We start from the raw sequence: 22,343 nt of genomic DNA on the forward strand, positions 1-22,343 counted from the left end.
CTGACCCATAGGCTTGTGGAGCACTCTCGCATAGACTATCAAAGCCTGACCTTTTCAATTCTTAGTTTCTTTTGTGAAAGCTAACTTTACCCCTCTGAATGCTGAACCGCGTTCTTCTCTTTGTGCTTCTGTGCATGCGCGTTGCAATTTTCGTCTAGCCCGAAGGCAGGCTTCGTCTTTAGAACTGCAAAAACAAATGCACTGACACCTAATGCCTGAAAGTGTTATACTGTTCCCTCGTTCGGTCTGGAGTCCAAACTACAACAACACATGCGAGCGAATCGAATCAGTTCAACGAAGATTTCTCCGTTTTGCACTTCGGAGGCTACCCTTTACGTCTTCCGAGAGTTGCGAGAGCCACTGCCAGCTGATCGACTTGCAACCTTTACGAATTACCGTTACAAATGTATGATGTTTATTTGTTTGTTTTATTGTCGACACTTTACACCAAACAGGTGCATTTGTGTCAGAATAGAAAAACTATATTTAATTTTACAATTCAATTTCATATATTATTTACAATACTTAGCAATAAACTTATCTTGCCCTTTTTTACCGCTTGTCAAATTTGATTCTCCATCCGATTACATCCAATCCCCTGAAGTAAGCGCTAGTTCTTGAAGCCTGCCACTATCTGCGGGGCGCTAGCGCTGTGTAAACAAATTTAGGCTTTGCCCTCATCAAACCCCGCTTGGTAGCGACAAATGTCGCACGAGTGAAATTTTAATACTATTGATAATCGTTTATCATTAAGCCTAACAAAAATGTGGCTAAATTACCTTGCGACTACTGGGTAAAATTATACGCAATCAACACCAGAATGTTTAGTGAAATATAAATGTAGCATTTGAAAACGAGCGTGTTTTGTGCTTAAATCGGTATTTCTGAGCGAGCTGTCAAATAACCACCAAATTTTTGGCTTCACTCCAGATGTTCGTGGATGACAGCCGTTTCAGTCCTGTGGTTACATCATCTGGCTCGGGATCTGGACCCGAATACGAGTCAGTGCTTACATCAAAAGTTCTTTCTACTTCCACATATCCATGTTGGATATACGAGGCACGGACGGTATTGACGCTGCGCTTTGGTCTGCTTTCTTTTGCGGTGGTGAGTTATCCACTGGGCTTATCTAACGAACATTCCTTTTTGCTCGCTCCTCTCGACGATGTTGCGTTCGTTCACATTTCACGCCTAGTTCGACTGGTACGCCTATCTGTGCTGGGCTGTCAGCCACACACACACACAATTTGTTGAGTATCGCATGGAGACTCCATTGTGGGTTGATGTTCTTTCTCGCTTGCTGCTGCTTCTGATCACTTTTGTTTGGGTTGAGCTCTTTGTCCACACCGCCGACATGTGGGTATTTGCTAACAGTAAGAAACAGTTGTAAGCTGGTCTTGAATGCGCACGAATGATGGTACGTGTTTTTGGAGTTCAATCCGCACTACACGAACGCCGTTTTGCACACCGAGGAAGATTGTTTTCCACAATTTACACGCCACAGATGCAACCTTCCCGTACTGCTTCATGTGATCGGCGACAACTGCATTTGGTATTCCTGGCGGGAGATCATGGAGGCGTACATTCGTCGTAGTATCTTCCATGTAGACAGGAATGTTGAATTTTCTACTGTCATCGAATGCTTCAAATGGTGAGAGGCAGCTACTCGCTCTGCCGCTTGTAAATCGTTCATCTCTATGAGCACGCATTTCCGAATGTTATGCATTTGTAGATTTTTGACGGCAGTCATCCGAATTCCCAATTTTTTGTACAGAGACTTTTGGATGTCTCCTGCATTTTGCCGGACGGAAAGCACGTTAAAGTCGACGACCAATGTATTTTTTTCGTATGGTAGCCATTGTGAATAGAACCAACAATGAATTCCACGGCGTTAACAACCAAAAGTTTGCGCTAAAGCAAAAAGCCGATCGATTCGATCGAGCGCTGGCTGACAACAGTTACAAGTGTAACTTACTGCAAAATTCGAGATGATTTGGGCGACAAAACCCCCTGACCACAAGAATAAAACTTCCAAGAATACGTGAGTTCATCTACCTACCTCATGGAATTTCTCAACGACAAAAAAAAACATGGGGTAACCGCGAAATATTTTTACAATGTTTTGCATTTCATACGCTGCGCTTCTTGGAATATACACAATCATGGTTCTTTTACTCTAAGAGATGATAAAATAATATTTCAATAATCAATATTATTTCACTGCATGCTTCGCTATCTTTTCACTTTAAGCATTTATAATTAGCGATAATATAATTACAGAATTATTCAATATTTCATTTTACTAACATAAAAACTTCTACTGTTGCTGTATTTGTCGAACCGTTCTCCTCCTCTCGGTACTAAACTACATACAACACGCATGGCGTCCCTTAACATTAGTTTCCACTTAAGGGAGGTTGTCGCTACCATTAGATTCTGAAGCTTTGGGGGGGTTCCTCTTCTTAACAGCGCATACCAATTGTTCCCTATTTAAACAGGTGCACTTCAATATAACTTTTCAACATTTATACATTTTGCCATCAGGTAGAGGGACCCAAGTCGTAGTAGCAGTGTTTAGGAAATTTGAACTGATTGTGAGAGTTCCATTGTAGCTTCTATTCATTCCAGGTGGATAGTTTCCTAACACTATACGGTTTAGCTTGGTTATCTTATACGTGAGTGATCCGATTATTTCCTGATTTGAAGGTATACGATGTACTTGATCTATTGTTCTGTATGTTCACTACTTTAAGCTTTTTAGTACTAACGGCCCTAATACAGCGTAGATTTTATTTCATGAGATGAAAATAGATATTTGCACATTTTGCCTATATATGCCATCGATACATAGCAATTACAACAAAGAGGGATATCATTTCAATAATAGAAAAAATATATAACATAACGCATGATATAAATACTACTACACAGTACGACGCTTTCATTCATCTCTCGCATACTGCTAGGCATTAATAAATGATTATCCTGAATGTACATACACACAATCTGTGTTCTTCTACTCTACCATCGCTCGACTATCACGCTTTTGTTTCTGCTACGCTAAACATTAAATAACCACCGAGTTTTGTTGGGCCGTTGTTTGACCCTGTCCGGTCGTTCCGGCTTCGTGCTGCTGCGAGGGATCCAGTTCGCGATACTTTCGGAACGTTCTCCACTCGCCCGTGTTGTAGTCCAGGGTGATGAGCGATTCGACCAGCATCACGGCTTGGGTGTCGTCCGCTTGGAGGACTTTTTCCTGAATAAAATCGAGGAATGTTAGTTTCGTCATATGCTCAATAGAGTGGCTCAAATTACTAAAAAGCTTGAAAATTTTATCTCACACATCTTCCTTACAATCATCATGATAAAAATTTGGTTTTGTAAAATTTACAGCCATTGTAATGATGATTTCAAAATGAGCCAAATACGATGTTTATTTATATGCAACTTACTATCGGGAAATTGAAAAAATGTTCTACTAAGCACTGTGCTATATGAGTAAAAACTTATCATTTCTAAGTATAACTTTGTTCCACAAATCACAGCATAGCATAGACTGACTGTACATGTCAATGATTGCTGCTTCGTAATTGATCGGAAATAGTAAGAATTGCAATTCGATCCAAATGAATAAGGGATGGGACTTGCCGCTTATTCTCGAAGTGCACATTACATTATTTATCATTTCATCATATTGATCAATAAAGGCGCCCGCCAAGTCCTTAGAGTTAGTTGGGATGAAGAGGGAATGTTAATGTGTAATGATTGTTGCTTCTAGAGACCAAGCATTCCAACAGACAGCAGACCAACAGATCTGGGAGTCACCTTCGATCGGTGATACGAACCATGAAGGATATGGAGGAAAAGTACGACTCTTACTTAAAACTAGTTTTGCAGTTTTGTCACGTAGTGACAAGACTTCATTTTCATCATAAAGAATGCAAGAAAGCAGAGCTGGTAGAAGTCAGACAGCAAAATAATAGTGACTTTAGTGACCAAAATGATCAAAAAAGTGACCAAATAGTGACCAAAAAGTGACCTAAAAGTGACTTGAAAATTACAAGTATTAGTCATTGAAATGACTAGAAATGAAAATATGGTCTATGTGAATATTAACTATTTTACATATTAGGCGAATTAAGAATGTAGAGAACTGCAGTAATTTCAAATCTCTCGTAACAGTTATCTGTCCGTATCTGTTACGAGACGAACATTAGCTTAAAATAAGGTTACTATGTTATATTTCTGATTTCATTAAAAAAAAACAAAAAACACATGAACTTTGGTAAACAAACTCGTGATAGAATTCTTAACAAAACTCCTGTACATGATGAACTTACTGGCACGATTTTGAAGTAGAGATGCAAAATGAATTACTTGAAGCATTTCTTAACAAAGCTGTGGAATAAATCGAGGAAAAAGGTTTGGTTGTAGACAAAATTGTGGCGAAAATTGAGAATAAATTTCTGTACATTTTGAAAAAAAAAATCCTGACAGAATTCAAAGTTCAAAAATAAACGAAAAATAGAAATTCATGCTAAATTTGTGGCAGAATTTCTGTAAAAAAAGAATCCAAATAAACAACAAACTCCAGAACACAAGTGATTATTAACGAACTCGAAAAAAGAATAAATTAGTTAAATGTCGTGCATAAAGAATTAGAATTTCATAAGCATTTCAATAAATGAATTATTGAAAATAATCACATTAATCGGTGGCGACTCGTAACCTCACGTTTTATCTGATCTACGACCCTGAAACGACTAATTTTGCAAATTTAAATTATAAAGTTAACAGTAAACGATAGAAAGCACATATTTGTTGCTGAAATTCATGAACAAGTGGATGTTGGGTTAGAGAATAGCCACTGATAACACTATTGATTAATTATTACTGTCCAACAATGTTCTATCATTCATTATAGAAACATGTTTTTTTGTTTGGAAATAGTTGACCAAAGTCATGTAAACAACAATGTCAAAGGTTAATCAATGGAAACATGTATTAAAAAAAGACACCGACACGTTAATGCTTCCAGTGGACGATTTGCTCTTTGAAGGAAACACCATACTAGACATGCAACGCCCAGTGGCACAATCGAAATACGTTCCTGATGAAAAGTTTCCCAGACTGAAGCGGGAATCGAACCCACACTCCTTGATTCGATGCGGTTAAATGCTTGGTCACACTAAACGCACGGCCACGTTGGAATTTCTGATGTGATATCTGAAATGATTTTCAGCAAAAATAGTACTTGCTGTTGAAGTCCTGGACGAGTTTCTGACAAATTTTTATAATTTATTTTGGTTGTTATTCCTAGCCGTCTCTGGCTTATCTTCCGGAGGAGTTTTGATGATGTTTATTTTATTTATTTTTTAAACTGGTTTTGGATTTCTTGTATAGCCGTAGATTACTCATATCAGATATTGGTTCTGGTTTTTGCCAGAATGTTCTTCAAAGTTTATACCAGGTAATTTTTAAATTTTCTATCGGAAATGTCTACGGAATATTCACTTGAATTCTTCCAAAAAGTTAGCCGGAAGGGCGGGGATGAACCAGTCTCGGGCCGAACTTCCCCATAAAAAGGATTCAATAATAATATAGTTACACAGGAGTCTCTACTTTTCTTGAGTCAAGAATCTTGACACATTGATTTCAAAATCACACTATTCTTGTCTTTATAATAACAAATCTGTTTCTTGTTGCTTTAGTTTGAAAAGCTAACCCAGCCTTAAATTTCATTATCATCAGATCACGATAAAAAGTGACTTTAGTCACCATTTTCCTGAAAAAAGTGACTTTAGTGACTTTTTGTTGGAAATAGTGACTTTTTAGTGACCAGGTCGAAAAAAGTGACCAAGTCACTAAAAAGTGACTTGCTACCAGCCCTGAAGAAAGGTATGGAGAATTGGATTTTATAACTTTGTTTTGTAATTCGAACCAACCTTATGCTCAACATAGAACTGATTTCTACGTACCTGGCTTTCGTTCAGTTTGATGGTGACGATATTTTCCGGGTTTGGTCGCGGATTGTCCCGATAGCCGGCCATGAATCCGAGGATCAATGCTTTTTCCACACGTGACACCCGGTTAGCGCGTTTAAACATGTCGTGTGCCTCTATGACATGTTTGTTCTAATGTGGCAAACGATAAGACGAATGTTATATTTTGAACGGAAAGCAAAATTTAGTTCGAACTTACCGATAAAGAAAGACCTTTGCGAGTAACTTGCTGTTGGACCTGTTGCTGTTGGACTCCAGTGGCATTCTGTTGAATGGTGACCGTGGTGCCCTGTTGTTGTTGAGGGGCGATTTGTGTACGCTGGATTTGTATCTGTTGTGGCTGCTGTTGTACAATGGTGCGCTCTGGAATAAAGTTTCAAAAGATGTTTGAAAATTAAGATCGGCGAAAACAGCATTTATACAACAGGGAGCCTTACAACATTTTCGAAAGACTCATACAAAAGCAATTACAATGGGAGGATGGGGTTGAAAAAGTTGACATAATTTGTGCCCATCTCATACAGAAACGTACGTAGAAAGTTTGAATCATTCAGAATCAGTGTACATTTTTCGTTTTACATAAATACCTACAAAACTCGCAAAGAAGGGAATAGGGTCCTAAAGCCATGTCTTAAATTAAGTGCCCAAACGCAAGTTTAGGCTAAAAACACATGTTTACTCAATTTTTCAATGCTTTTCGTTTGTTTAAGTTCAAAAAACTTTGTTTTATGTTTATTTAGATTTTATCACACCCCTTGGCTCAAACTCAAATGTTGGGTGTATTTTGTTTTCCATGTCCCCCCTTTCGAAATGTCAGATAGGAACAACCCCAGTGTTAAAACTACAACCCCTGTGGTGTTTTTGTCGACTAAGCGAACGTCAAATATGATCAAAAGTGTCAAGGTTCATTTATGGACCTAAATTTTAAATTAAAGTTTAAATATGATACAGCCGTTATTTGAGCGGAAAAAATGCTAAAGTAGTTGCAATAACATGCTCTTTCGTGTTATTAAATAAAAACAAGATTTCATTAGGGGCCCAGATAGCCGTAGCGATAAACGCGCAGCTATTCAGCAAGACCAAGCTGAGGGTCGTGGGTTCGAATCCCACCGGTCAAGGATCTTTTCGTAAAGGAAATTTTCTCGACTTCCCAGGGCATAGAGTATCTTCGTACCTGCCACGCGATATACACATGCAAAGATGGTCAATCGGCAAAGAAAGTTCTTAGTTAATAACTGTGGAAGTGCTCATCAGAACACTAAGCTGAGTAGCAACTAAGCTGAGTAGCAGGTTCTGTCCAGTTGGGACGTCAACGCCCGAAAAAAGAAAAGATTTCATTAAACATTTGGGGCTATTATGTCTACCTATCTCAGGTGATATTCACTATTCTAGCTTATATCTCTGGTACCTTTTACTTGTTCGCACCTAGAGGATTTCTGAGCTATAAATACTGACTGCCTTAGGCGCAGAAAAAAGACTTCTCGAGCTGTGGACTGATTAACATATTATTTTATTATTTATTTGCAGGATTGAAAAGTGGTGACTGAATTCCTGTGGAGATTTTCCTCGGAGAACCCCTGGAAGATTTTGAGAGCGTTTTATGATCCTTAATGCGCACCATGTCATTTTCTTGTTGTGCCACAACTAAAGGTCGCTGATAAGTCAAGCTTAATCACCTTTCATAATTTAAAATGCCACATAAAACAACAGAAAAACATTCAGCACCTATCACCGATCACCGAACGACGACACTGTTGTTTGTATTCCGCCCATTCAACGCGCTACGCTCGGTGCTCAGGTTTCTAAAATACAAGCCCATGGAAGAGTGGTAATCGAGATCTGTATGGAAAGTAATTGAAATCGTAAAAAAGTAATTAACGGAAATCATATAGATGGCCCTAAGGAACTCGTGGCTGAAAGCAAAGAAAACAATAAAAAAGTGGAACACAAATGTAGTAGTTGACCTACGATTTGAAGTGTTTCCTTTTATATTGCGTTGACAAGTTATGAAAAAATAGGTGTATGGCTGAAAAACATTTTTCATAGCTATACATGTTCATGTGATTCCCGGCGGAGCCATCCTTTTAAAAACTGTTTTTTTTTTGTCAAAGATGGGTCGTGAGGAAGAAAAATACAAAATGCAATACTTTTACAACAGTTCAGTGTATTTTATACAAATTCATTCGTTTTGTAATAAATCAAAATAAAAAAAGAACGATATAACAAAGTGTTCAATAATAAAACGCAACGTTTGCATCAACATGGGCATGCCGTAGGCGCAGAAAAAAGGTAATTGCAAATATGTCCATCGCAGCGATGAACCCAAGAACCCTTCACCATCAAAGGACGAACTAAACTGATCCCCACATAAGCAACAAAGTGTGTCTTGTGGAACACTCTCATCGTTTCGTTTCATTCGCTTTCCTCCTTTGTCGGACTGAATCTTAGAGCTTCGCTTATCTTTTGGAATGTGCCTGGTTTCTTTGTTGGCGTGCAATAAGCACTTCTCGATTCAGACACAATGTGAGGATGAAAGCTTTTTCCGTTTTTCTTATGGACATTGTCTTCCTGCGGCTTGATTTTGGTAACGGCCGAATTGAGAAGGGAGAAACGTTGAAACAACCTTCCTTAGTCTTGGTCAAAGCTGATACCGTCGCAAGCGATAACTCTAAATCTTCGGTTTCACAAGTGATCTTTCTTTTGATCGATTTGCTGTGATGCTGTCTTCCGTACCTTGCTCTTGGTAGAGGAAGCTGTACCGGGCACTTGTCAACCAAACTCGTAAAATGGGCCTTCATCATCAGAATCTGTAAAACTAGAAAATAACGTGTCCCTCTTGGGTGTCGTAGCGATAGCCTCGGCGCGGGAAGGGATTGGTACTGGTCAACGACGAAGACGAAACGACTGGTTCGATGAAGAATGTCATAGAGTGACAGTCATGAAGAATGTCGCCAGAAGCCGTATGCTTGTGGCCGGTACCCGACAGAACAGAGAGCGGTACAGGGCAGCGAGAGCCGAAAAAAAGCGAATCCACCGCAGAAAGAAAAGCAGCTGAAGCTCAAGAAAGCATGAACCGGAATGATATGCGGAGATTATATACAACGGTCAATGGTGCTCGGCACAATACCGTACCAGTGCCCGCCATGTGCAATGATCGAGAAGGGAATTTGCTGACCGATAAAACGGCGGTGGCTGTCACGTGGAAGGAGCACTTTCAGCAATTGTTGAACGGTGAAAATGGAAATGTAGCGAGGAACAGGATGAACATTCATGATGACGATCAAGCTGTGGACCCACCGACAATAGGAGAGGTTAAAAAGGTTAGCAGCGAGTTAAATAACTGTAAGGATACTGATGCTGGGAAGGACGAGATCCCGGTCGAGCTTCTCAAGCACGGAAGTGAGCAGCTTTATCAGTCGATCCACCGAGTACTTCTGAAGCTATATGTGGACGAAGCCCACTGGCTGGTTGGATGGCCTCATACGCCAAATCTACAAGAACAGGCACAGGCACAGACTGGAGTGTGCCAATCACAGAGGAATTACCCTGCTGAATTCGGCGTACAAAATTCTGTCGCGCATCCTGTTAAACAGACTGAGACCGCCCGAGGAGTCTTTCGTCGGCGAATACCAAGCTGGTTTTCGTGAGGGCCGTTCGACAACGGACCAGATGTTTAGCTTGCGAATTCAGGGAGTGCAACATGCAGACTCACCATCTGTTTATTGATTTCAAGACGGCGTACGACACAGTGAAAAGAAATGAGCTATGGCAGATAATGTCTAAACATGGTTTTCCGGCGAAACTAATTAGGTTGATACGTGCTACACTGGATGGTTCGAAATCGAGTGTACGGATCGCAGACGAGGTGTCAACTTCGCTCGTGACGTTAGACGAGTTGAAGCAGGGAGACGCACTTTCGAAGTTACTGTTCAAAATTGCACTCGAGGGTGCTATTAGGAAATCTGGCGTGATGAGAAATGGCACTATTATCAGAAGGTCACACATGTTTCTCGGCTTTGCGGACGATATAGACCTAACTGGAATCGATCGCAGATCAGTGGAAGAGGCCTTCGTGCCTCTGAAGAGGTAGACAGCGAGGATAGGCCTGACAATTAATTCTATCAAAACTAAGTACATGGATGCAGGTAGAGATAGCGTCAGGCTTGGTGGTTTAGGTGCTGAGGTAGTGTTTGATGGGGATGTGTTTGAAGTTGTTGAAGAATTTGTTTACCTTGGAATACTTGAGACATGTAACAACGACGTTTCCCGCGAAGTGAAAAGACATGTTGCGGCTGCGAATAGGGCCTTTTACGGACTCAGGGATTGAATCCTGAGAAAATTGAGAGAATCTCTCACGTATCGCTCTCTGTAACTATCATAACATACTGCACATTATGAGAGACTGTTTATCGTATACTGCTACAACTTTGATCAGATTGGGGGGATAGTAGTGCATGATAAAGCCCCTCTTAACATGCTCCAAGCCTGGGGGACACTATTGCTATTGGAAGTTCGTGGATTGTTTATCGTGCCAGTAAAGAAAAACACCTATCCCCAAAGGTAAACAAGCGAGAAAAATGAATTTTATCATCGCTCTCTCTTTGGGGCTCTCGCTCGCTGCTTCCATTTATCAGACTTGTTACACCTTGCGATACAATGACGATCGTGGACAGCAACAGATGGGATGTTTTTCTTTGCTTGCTTTGATCGTGCTTCATTCTCAAATGAGAGCGAATTCTGCAATGCCTGTACGGACTACATAACCAGCTTAGTTCCCGCAGCTTACAAACGAAAGCAAAATTCGCCATGTATAAAACATTGATTCTTCCGGTGGCTCTCTGCGAACAATACTCGGTGGGAAACTCGAAAATGGTGTGTGACGCAGACGCATGAATCACGAGTTGTATCAAGTGCACAAAGATGCGAATTTTATCAAGCGTGTAAAATACGGCAGATTTCAGTAGGCTGGTCACGAATATGCTGGTTGTACGCAGTGGAAGAGGACTTGGCGACCCTAAACGTTCGGGGCAACTGGAGAAATTTCGCCCAAGACCGACGAAGATGGAGCTCTACAACACGCCCGGGTATGGCGTGACGCTACGCTGTAGCCATCAGTGTATCAAGGTAGGTAATCAGCATAAGTGGTATTTTATCAGTAGTAGTGAAAACTATTCGGAAAATGATAATTATCATTTAAAGTTTATGCGGAGTATTCCTAACACATCGTGCAGAGTAGTATTTGATCCGTTAAATCTGTGGCAGGCTCCTGTGTAACAAGCAACGAAATAAGAATCGTGTCCGGATCGCGTAGTAACCGTACTATCGGTTTCGGTCATCCGTGTATATGCTTACGTAATTCATTTATTTTTTTTTTTGTGTGGTGTTCAGTTGGAGCTGACTGACAGCTTAACTTGTCAAGGCTGAACCCTCGGTCTGGCTTTTGCCAAGTTTCCTCTCTACCAGGACCAATACTCAGACGGACTAGGCTATGGTGTCCACATGAACACTGTTTTTTATTACATAGTATTGTGACGTGATAGTTTTTGAAAAATACCCATATTCCCTTGCTTCTGAGAAAAGGAAGCATTGTGAAAATCAGCAGCTCCATCAGAATTTGTTTGAAATAGTAGTGTGGTAGTGTCATTACTAATACTGTCTAGTCAAAATGGTTTTGAATAATTTGTCATTTAAGTGTTATTCTGATTACTTCTGTCTTTTACGTAAGATTAGAGGCTTAAATGTCAATTGTCGTGAAGTCTTAACAAAATTAGGCAGTTTAGTAGTAGTTCTAGTTAATTTCATTTTTATTGTTAAAAGTCATTATGCATAAAAGTCATTAATCATTACGTTCATATATCCTTAAAGAAAAAAGTCACTTTCCTTGTCTGTTCAACAATTTCTCGAACCTAGCAAGTGAACCCTAATGATCGATCTCAGCGTCTTACTTTCCAAAGTCATTTTTATAGTGAATATTTAAGAGTAAAGTTACCTTAGGCTTCTATAAAAGTCTCCTACAAGATTCACTTTTCGGTGGCAAATGCCATGCTTCACAACGCCTAGGTACTTTCTACTTGTAAATTGTGCGAAAATGAAGCTGGAATTAGATTATTTATACCGTTGTTACAAAAGAGGTATTTCTTTTTATGGCAATGTAAAAACCATATTAAAATAAGATTGTCGCCACTTATTTCTACTCAGTGAATCTTCTAGTCATTTTCCTCAGAGTTACATACCCTACGTCGTACATGATAACGATGTGTCTAGCTAGCTAATAGTAAAAGTGGCACGGATCATTCTGGTTGGCAAAAGGCAAACTGATCGTCACCAATAGTATTAATGTCCACTTCGAATAGATTAATTATTTGAAATGGGCATCAATTTTATCAATGACGCATAATGTCCGTTAGATCACATCCGAGATATAAGTGCATCTATGCCATATGAATTATGACGCGGCTTAAAGCAAAAAAATGCCAAAATGTGATACCGCCACTACAGGTTACGCCTTTGGTTTCCATCATATTATCATATTATGCCCTCCCATCGCGGCAAGGTCGCATAACCAAGGATAGGGCTTAAAAAGTGCCGTAAACATGCTGCATTTAAGGCAAATGAGCGCTCGAGAAGCATCCACAAGATACGTTGTACAGTAATCTCTTCATAACTCTTCATAACTAATGAAGGGACCATCGAATTAGGGAGATATCGAGTTACAGGACACTAAACCAGTGCAAATGCGATTCAAGGGAGTTGCGAGGTAGTCATGAACACCAAATTTTACTATGGTTCTCTAGCTTGATATTGAGATACGGAGTATCGAGTAAGGGGGAGTTGACTGTAGTACCTAAGAGCATTGAGCTGGTAAGGAAATTATCAAGAACTACAAACGTGTTGGATTCCCGAAGACATGCTCACCTGAATACGAGCTACCGCTAGCGCAACATAGATTTATATGGCGAATCGATGTATGGTGCTGACCAAGAAGGAATTTATAGAACTGACCTATGATCTCGCTAATATGGTTCATACGCTTTTACATCATGCAAAGATTGAACACACAAGGCATGTGCTGACATACGAAGCATATGTTGGCCTTTATATGGGTTTGATGTAATCTTTGATGGTGCAAATCATAGTATCCGAGCATAGAGGACATTGTGTCCGGCCATAGAGGACACTTTTCAGTGCATACGATTTTTGGTACATAATGTAACCCACCATAAAAATGAATTGTTAAGGTTTATTTTTTTTCTCATGTTATTTTTTACCTAATATTGTTAATATTTTAGACTGTACAAAAATAAACAAATAATAATTCTGAAATATCACCAAAAAACTAAGTGTCCGGGCATAAAGAGCTCCCCCTTACTGAGAGCTTTCTTTGCCAAAGTTGCCATTTTCGCATTCGTACATCGTGTGGCAGGTACGATAATACTCTATACCCAGGGAAGTCAAGGAAATTTCCATTACGATAAGATCCTTGACCGACCGGAAATCGAACCCAGAAACCTTCCGCGGCTACAAAGCAAAGCTATGGACTCTAACCACTGGGCTAAGGAAGGCCCTATTACTATGTGTAAAATGTAATCTTTTTCGCACGGATATTTTCTAACAACATTAAAAAAAATCAAATGTCGTTGTCTGGCATTATTTTCATTTGTTAATTTAATTCTTCATATTAGAAACACAAGACCCTGTGAGCTATTGGATGTGCTCATACTAAAAACTAATCAAAATTATAAAAATGTCGATTTTAGTATACAGCTTCCTTAGTTGCTGTTGTAGCTATGGTTTGACAATGAAACATGTCAAGATAAAAGACGAAAATCAAAATAATGCATATTCTAACATGTTCGACATGAAAACTGTTTACCATGAGCGGAAATAGAAACACTTAGATGCAGTAACAAACGCAATTAAATTATTATTTTTAAGTTTTTCAAATTAATTTCATTTTTCCGTTGATTACTTATACTTTGAGCGACGCCGTGATATAAAAATAGTAATCGACTCAATAGTTTTTTATTAACCATTTGAACACATAACTTCCTTTAAATGAGCGGAATCTGATGCACTGATGGTATATGCGTTGCACCGACGCCAGAAAAAAAAATGATTCTACGCCTTTCTAGACGTATACCCAAAACCCCACAAATCCCAAAAGGAAAGCCCCTCTTACCTTGCTGCGGTTGTTGCACCAACTGTATGGTGGTTCCTCCGGCCCGCGGAGTACCCGCCGCCTGGAACTGAATCGTGTGCTGCGGTTGCGTTTGCTGCTGTTGAAGCTGCTGCTGCGGAATCTGCGTGATGATAGTCCGGGTTTGGGGTTGCTGCTGCACTTGCGTTTGCCCCCCGGCCTGGATGGTCTGCACCAGCTGAGGCTGTTGGCCCGGTCGCTGTATCAGCGTAAGGCCCTGTGGTAGCACGGTTTGCATGTTGTTTCCGCTCACCGGCCTGATGATGGTCATCGTCTGGGGCGAGGTCTTGATCTGCTGTTGCTGTTGTTGACCTTGCTGCGAAATGCTGGTGATTAGCGCCGGGATGGTCGACGTTTGCTGCGTTTGCTGTTGTTGCGATTGCTGGAGAACGACCGGCGTCAGTGCGGGGATATTCTGGTGTAGGGAACTGGTGGGGACCAGGGCCGGGATTTGACTGAGCTGCGGTTTGGTGTCCGGTTCGGCTTTAACCAAGCCAGGTGGACCGCCGCTTATTATGGTGGCCCCACTCAAACCGGAAACATTCTGGAGAGGGATCTGCTGATAAACGGTGTTTCCCGAGGGATCCACCGTGCGCAGGATGACACCTTTTTGGTTGAGCACGTTCGGGATGTTCGATGGGTTGGTTACGAATATGGTTTTGCCCTTTACGTTCGGCGACATGACGACCTGGGCGTATTTGGGCTGCTGGGTGGCACCGGTCACGATTGAAGTGGTTTGAATGGTTTGCTGTTGTTGCTGTTGCTGTTGAAGTTGTTGCTGCTGTTGGAGGATTTGGGCCACGGATGTGGCTATCATGTTGTTGTTCTGTGGATTTTGAGCGGTGATGGTGATGGTTCGCTTTTGAGGGGTAGTGGGTTGCTGCTGGATTTGCAGTTGCTGTTGCTGCTGCTGTTGTTGCTGTATGGTTTGAATGTTTAGGATGGTTGGCTGTGTTCCAGAGCCGGGGTGTTGAGTTGAGATTAGCGGAGGGATATTCTGCATAAGCTGATTATTGTTGAGCGACACCGTTGGAGCGGTTTTGATTTGAACGATCCGCGTTGGAGTGGTTGGTTGTTGGATTTGCTGTTGCTGCGACTGCTGCTGGGTTTGGATTTGCTGGGCTTGAAGTAGTTGCTGCTGATGTTGAGCACGAGAGATTGTAGTGGTCAGAGTTGGCGTTCCGGCCGCGTTAGCATTGGTGATCAGTCGTTGGATGTTGATTTGTTTTCCGGGTGGTGACGTGTTGAGGACGTAGGTTCCCGGCTTCTGCTGGATGATAGTTGTTCCACTGGCCGAAGAGGTGACATTCGGTTGAACTTGTTTCGTAGTGAACAGAATGTTTCCACCTTGATTGATGATGGTGGTTGATTTTGGAATCGATGCTTGAATGGTGCCAGGCTGAATTGTTTTCGACGAGATGATCTCGATCTTTGGAGCTGCCGAACTTGGTTTGCTCGCAATGGTTGTTCCGGCATTTTGAATCATTTGTACTGAGCTAGCAACGGTTGGAAGCTGTTGTATGTGGTGCTGGGGTTGGGTTTTTATCTGGGTACTAGTAGGTAGCGTTACAGATCGAACCAAGGATGGTGGATTAGAGGAAACGGACATAGGAATAGAAGCGCTTGGTTCCGTTTTGATACTGATGAGCTTTTGTGGCTGTGGGGTTGTATATGCTAAAGGAGGAACTGGAGGTGCCGTGTGCTGAATTGGAGTTGACGAAACGATTGGAACCGTTTGCACCGGTACGGTTGTCGTTAACATGGGTTCCGTTTTGATCTCCTGCTTGATTTCTTGCTTGATCTCTACAGTCTGTGGGGGTTGAGTTTGTATTGGTTGCGGTGCAACTGTAGGAACGACCGTTTCCTTGATCGTCGTCGCTGGCATCGGGGTTGCAGGTTGACTATAAACCGTACTAGCTGTAAGACCGGCAGCGTAATCCGGTGTCGTGGTAGTTACGGTGGAAGTCGTGGGAGTTGTAATAATCGGTTTCACATCCTGACTGGCCTGGGCACTTGCTTGCTCGGCTGCCTTCTTCTGCTGCTCCTCACGTTCTTGTTCTCGTTTCCGCTTTTTGGCTGCTGCATAGCCTAAAGGTTGTTCTCCTATTTCCAACAGTTTGACACCACCTTCCTTTCTGCCAGCAGGCATCCGACTCATACTGGGTCGGTTAGGTCCTTGCGATGTAGGTGGTGATCGGAATCCTCCGGTAGGAACCCTCGAAGGAATGCCCTTCAGTGGGGTCGTGTCAGTCATTTTTCGTGGAATCCCTCGAGATCTCAAAGGCACTGTCGGTGCGGAAATCTTCTTCAGACAGCTTTGGGCGTCCTTCGACTTCTGCTCCAGTTCTTCACGCAGATTTTGACTTTTTGGTTTCCGTTTCAGCGTGAAGTGCTTAACCGGAGTCGACTGTTGGCCCACCACCGAAACCAAGGCGGATTTGTTGAGATACTGGCATTCCAGGGGCAGCAGTCCCAAGTCGGCGTTTTTTACCACCAATCGCCGCAGCTCGTTGACCATGTCGGTGAAAATTGGTCGCGTTTCTTCGTAGTCGGAGATTTCGGTGTTCAAAGATCCCGTCGTTGGGAGGGTTTTGATTGTTTCCGCTATCATCGACACCCATAGCTCTGAATCTAGGCCAGCAACTTCAATCACTTCGTCCAGTTCGGTTTTCCACTGCAAAAAGAGTGAAGAATATAAATTGAGAGACGGTTGATGTATATATCGTTATTTGTATAGGGATGGTATGAATAAAAAGCGCTTAACTTTTGCTGCAAGTACCCCTACGCCAAGAGCAAAAGGGAGTCGTGAATTCGATTCTCGCCGAGAAGACGTGTAACTTTTTTGCAAACTTCACATCAATTTGTCCAATTAATCCAATCTCAAAGTACATGTAATGTTTAGTTTTTCGGTCTTTAGAAATGTTTTGAAGCATAACTGGAAAGTCGGTGTAAGAACTCGTGGAGCAACTATTGAATGATTTTCTGAAAAAAATCACCAATCGAATTTCTTCAAAAATCCTGGATTGAAGGTTTATGCACCATGGATATTTTTCTAGAGTAATAAATGATAAATTGTTAAAAAATTATCAAAAGCATTTGAGGAGAAATCCCTTAAGGAACATTCGAAAATGAGGTCCCTCATTTGGTGGACCCCCCGTCGAACGATCTACGAAAGTGTGACAGTGCATGTGTTAGGTAGGGTGATGTGCTAGGGAAATTGTAGGAGATGTGTGTAGTATTCATAAGGATTTTAAAACTAGATTTATGAAATGTGAATTAAAGTGAAAAGGTTTAAGTTTGAGTATATTTTCTCTAATTTGGAATTAAACATTGTACATGGGAATTTCATATAATGTTCTCATTGTTATTGATTTGTCAGATAGGCCCTTATCGCGAATCCCTCTCGGGATGCGCCCATCACTTTGAGCACAGGCGTAATCAATGAAGTGTGTTGTGTTGCATGAGGTGAAGTTTCGTTTTCTACAAATTTGCGTTTTTCTATAGTTAAATTATCGGTAGGGGAAAAGTTTAAAAGCAGTGAATAGAAAATCATTTTTTTTTATTGTGTATATTTTGTTAGTATCGCCCAGATCACGCGAAGCACCCCGGATATAGGAAGTCGATGCCGATTATGGACCCTTTGCTTATTATGGACCCCCTACAGAAAAACATAAAATTAACACTCAAAGCAACGTTATTCCTATGAAAATCCACCGGCGGATCTTCAATTGCATTGTTAGTAGTTTCAGACAAAATATTTGGTCTAAGGTGCATAAGTACAGAAATTTGAACAGTTTTGTAAATGAAACCACGCAAGCGGGTCCATAATAGGCATGTCGGCAGCGAGCCGGATTACATGGGAATCAAATGGAAGGTCCATAATAGGAAACGTCAAATTTGTAAACATCCCTATTATGGACCCCGGGAGGGCATAAGGCCATAAGGGCATAAGGCATAAGGACAACGGTTTTTCAAATGAGTATTTCTCTGGCTGAATGCTTTTGTGTGTTTTAAAGCTGCACAAAACGTATATCCATCTAATACCATGACCCCACAGTTATGGATCAAATAGTGTGGAGTCCAACCTATAAAATTCAATAAAACGACATGGAAAACGTAAAATTGTAATTTAAAAGCACGAATCGAATCGTTTCAAATTGGAACTTTGGTTAGTAAACTGTTTTGAGTGTAATATTAACATAGGATTGCATAAAAATTAAAAATTGTGTCGGTTCCTGAAAACCATATTATGGATCAATTTTCATATTATGGATCAAATTGTGACATATTACGGATCAGTGCGCAAAATCAATAGATTTTCAACTCAATGCATCTGTATTGCATGGTATGGCGAAAGTTAACAATGTGACATATATTACTGCAAAAAATAGCAGTGTTAGAGCTGGAAACAAGGGTAAAATGCTCTTTTTATTGTGATACTGCATTGTAGTAACTGAGACATGAACTATTTCCGCTCCCCTTAAGTTTTCCACCCATTTTTGTCTGCTAAAATATGAAATTTACTAACCTTGAAGTTTTATTAGTTTTATCCTTAGTGCTATTGTCTGAAAATGTCGAATCCAATGCATAAAATAGCAGTAATCTACATTCTTTGGAAGTGATCCATAACCGTGGTAAACAATCATTTCCTGGTCCATATTATGGATCACTAGTTAGAAGTGCTAATATTCGGTGTTTTGAATAAAAAATCATGTAAAATGTTTTCCAAAGATGAATTCATACTAAATCGAAGCGAACAAGCATGTTTTATGCTATAACATTTGAATTTTACCACCTGTGGGAGCTTATGAATGCTGACGGCACTTCTTACAGAAAACAATCATATAATGATAGCTGTGTGGTACCAACTAAACATTTGTCAAAAACACCGTTATTTAGCGGTTGAATTTTGTGCTTAACATTATAAATGGTAGAAGACAAATAGTATAACATGGGAAAAATTTGTTTTACGTCAACTTTTATGTTTTGAGCGAGTTATCCGATGTTGAACGCCAAAGTGATCCGTCACTGTGGGTGATCCGTAACTGTGTGGGCATGGTATATCATTGCAGAAGTGTCGAGAATGAATTTCAGCTACTAAGGGGTCCATTACTAGCATTGAAACCCTAATTGGCCTTGGTATGTTCATATTTTGTATTTTGAAGCAAAAAATTAGTGAGACATATATGAAACATTTACTCAAAAATATAACCGATAATGTTTTAAAACTGTTTTCTGAAGAACTAATCCCTGGATGGAGTGCTGGGTAAAGCTACTCCAGAGAAATTACTGTACAAGTTTATTCCTGGACTTTTTTATATAGGAATTCTTCCGACTAAGCTCTAACACTGCTATTTTTTGCAGTAATATGTGACACATTATTAACTTTCGCTAAATCATGCAATACAGATGCTTTGAGTTGAAAATCTCTTGATTTTGCGCATTGATCCGTAATATGTAACAATTTTATCCACAACCTTCCAATGTTTCTATATGTAATAGCTGTACGTTTCCTTGACCCGAAGTAAAGTTCAACTAACAGGTTATCGTTTATAATAAAGTTCAAATTACAAAATTACAAATATGAAAATTAATCCATAATATGGTTTTCAGAAACCGATATTTTTTTTTTTTTCATTTTTATGCAATCCTATGTAAATATTACACTTAAACAGTTTACTAATCGAAGTTCCAATTGGAAACGATTCATTCGTGCTTTTAAGTACAATTTTACGTTTTCCATGTCGTTTTATTGAATCTTATAGGTTGGAGTCCACACTCTTTGATCCATAACTGTGGGGTCATGGTATTTACTTGAGAAGTTGTCGAGAAAATTCCTGAAGGATTGATCGGAATAATCGATGGAGGAATTCCATAAGATTAAAATTGATTCGGTTTGGGACAATCATCGTGGGATCTCCAAAAGGAATTGCCTAGGAAAATGCCTTAGCAAAAAAAACCTTTGTATGAATCCCTACAAGGCTAAGGAAATGTCCAAGACTCAATTTGCATTTCATGTGATAATGACTCTTGATACACTAAACTTGTTAACAGATTCTGTCTGAAGTTTTCATTTATTGCTATAATGGTATGGTTACAAAATGTCAAGTTCGTTTTGTATTATTAACCTAGGGAAATAAACTTATTAGCTTTTAACTTGCATAACATCATCTAAGAGAAAGCTTTTCGAGATTATTTCTTGATCATATCTGACATTCGTAGATTCCACTTTCCAATATTTAAAATGAGAATCTTTCGCACAAAAAATAGAAAAATATGTTGAACATCTCAAGTTTCCTGAAAATGTGTGTATACCATGAAATACCACCCTCAAAACATTCGTACTTTTCTGACATTCGCACCCATCATCCACAAAACATTCCGATTCGTTCCGCAAAAAAAGCCACAACAAACTTTTGCGACGAGACGACCACCGCCGGATTATCTCTCTCGCTCTCCCCCACTCTCTCTTCGCCCGCGACGGTGTGTGCGTGACACAAATGCATTCGCTCTTTCGCCCGTGCGGCGAAATCGAAAACCCCGCGCGCACCACCACTACCAGCACACCTTTCTTCTCCCACCCCCGCGCACACCAAAAGAGGGAGACAGCCCATTATATTTTTGCTTACCTCTTCGACTATCCTCCGCGGGATGTGGAAAAAACTAAGCAGCAGTTTCAGCTTCACCTGCGTCTGAAGATCCGGAAAACACTCCTTGATGTTCCGCAGCACTTCCTTGTTCAGCTGTGATATGATAGAACCGCTAATCCACGAATCGTTTGATGTACCAAGCTTATTGTGTAGCCACAGTGAAATGTCGCTGTCCCGTACGTTCGCCATCTTGAATAAAAACTGACTGCGACACGACTCAACGGCGGCGAGGCGACGGAGGAAAATGATCGGCTACATGTATGCGGCGATCGAACGAGGCTCGGCAATCTGAGCCTTCCATCTCTATCGCTCCTACGTAATCATTCGCAAACAGCATTCGTGACGTCATTTGGGCAACTCCGGTAGGCACACATGAGAGTGACAAAGATGGTCTTAATTTTGCGCTACCCGAAGTGTTCGTCTTCGAGACGGGCGAAAAAAAATCGCTTTTGGGCAGTGGCGGCGACCCAATGCTTCGTGTTGGAGGGGCAAAACGCAAACGCTAACGGACGTGGTTCAACATGCACGGATAAAAATTGTAAATATCATTGAAGGTTTTTCAGCACATCGCGGGGATCGTTCAAATATTACGTAACGCAACAGGGGGAGGGATAGGGTCTTCCGTACACGAAGACGGAATACAACTCAATTTTTGGTTGTTTCAACGCAATTCCGTAGTTGAGCCCAATAATTCAATTTTGGCTAAATTTCCAAGGTCCCCACTAGGTAGTTTGGCTTTAATTCCATTAGAAAAATATACTCAATTTTGGGTTGATTTAACGCAAAATTGAGTTCTTTTGACCCAAACATAAGAAAAGTTGCATTTACCCAAATTTGGCTTATTGGGCCAAAGTACCCCCATTGGGTAGATGCAGCTCTCTATTTTTGACAACATTCGTGTGGGAGAAAGAGAAAACCGAGAGATTTTGGGTTGAAACTATAATCGATATACTTAATGTTGGGTAAACTCAAAAATTAAATAAAAATATTTCTCCGTGTAGTGTTATGGTCCACACAAGGGGCAAGACAGTGTTCAAAGCAGAGTGAATCTGGAGCAGTTCTGAGTAACTCTGAGGAATTTGCGATTCGAAATTCCCACCCTTGAATCATCGTGATTTTGGCAAAGCGGCTCAAAAAAAAAGCCAGTCTGACGAATCGAAACAGCGATAAATAATGAAGATGATAAGTTTTGAAGCAATTACTGATTGTAAAGTGAGTAAATCCATGTTTATATGATTTTAAATTTCAATAATTTATTATATTTTTTTTTTTCAGGAAAAATTTCTTAGCCGCATTCATTCAGTGTGAAAACCATGCTTTTTGCAACTATCAAATGGTTATCCTGCCGCTTCTACACCTACGCGGTGACAATAAGCCTTAAGATTAAATCCAGCAAGGACAATATTCGCCCGAGAAAGACACAATACCAGTGTTTGGATTTTGATTGTTTGGTACGTGGCACAAGAGTGTTCAAGAGCAGCAACTCTCACAGAC

General features: G+C 40.5%; 1 protein-coding gene across 1 annotated transcript; it reads right to left on the reverse strand.

The window, feature by feature from the left end:
• Positions 1 to 2,107: 2,107 nt before the first annotated feature.
• On the reverse strand, positions 2,108 to 21,079 carry LOC5567062 (negative elongation factor A). Its single transcript, XM_021857165.1, has 5 exons — positions 20,829 to 21,079; positions 14,182 to 16,873; positions 6,202 to 6,365; positions 5,979 to 6,134; positions 2,108 to 3,256 (listed from the first exon to the last, which is right to left on the reverse strand). Exons 1-5 carry the CDS (start codon positions 21,036 to 21,038, stop codon positions 3,068 to 3,070), a joined length of 3,411 nt encoding a protein of 1,136 aa, XP_021712857.1. The 5' UTR covers positions 21,039 to 21,079; the 3' UTR covers positions 2,108 to 3,067.
• Positions 21,080 to 22,343: the final 1,264 nt, after the last annotated feature.

Source organism: Aedes aegypti, chromosome 1 (assembly GCF_002204515.2).
Source record: "Aedes aegypti strain LVP_AGWG chromosome 1, AaegL5.0 Primary Assembly, whole genome shotgun sequence".
Lineage (NCBI taxonomy): Eukaryota > Metazoa > Arthropoda > Insecta > Diptera > Culicidae > Aedes > Aedes aegypti.

Coding starts and splice junctions, on each gene's coding strand:
- LOC5567062 (XM_021857165.1), bottom strand. CDS start 21,038: ATGGCGAACGTACGGGACAGCGACATTTCACTGTGGCTACACAATAAG. Junction 16,874..20,828: donor CGCGGAGGATAGTCGAAGAG/GTAAGCAAAAAT, acceptor CTCTTTTTGCAG/TGGAAAACCGAACTGGACGA. Junction 6,135..6,201: donor GCAAAGGTCTTTCTTTATCG/GTAAGTTCGAAC, acceptor TTGCCACATTAG/AACAAACATGTCATAGAGGC.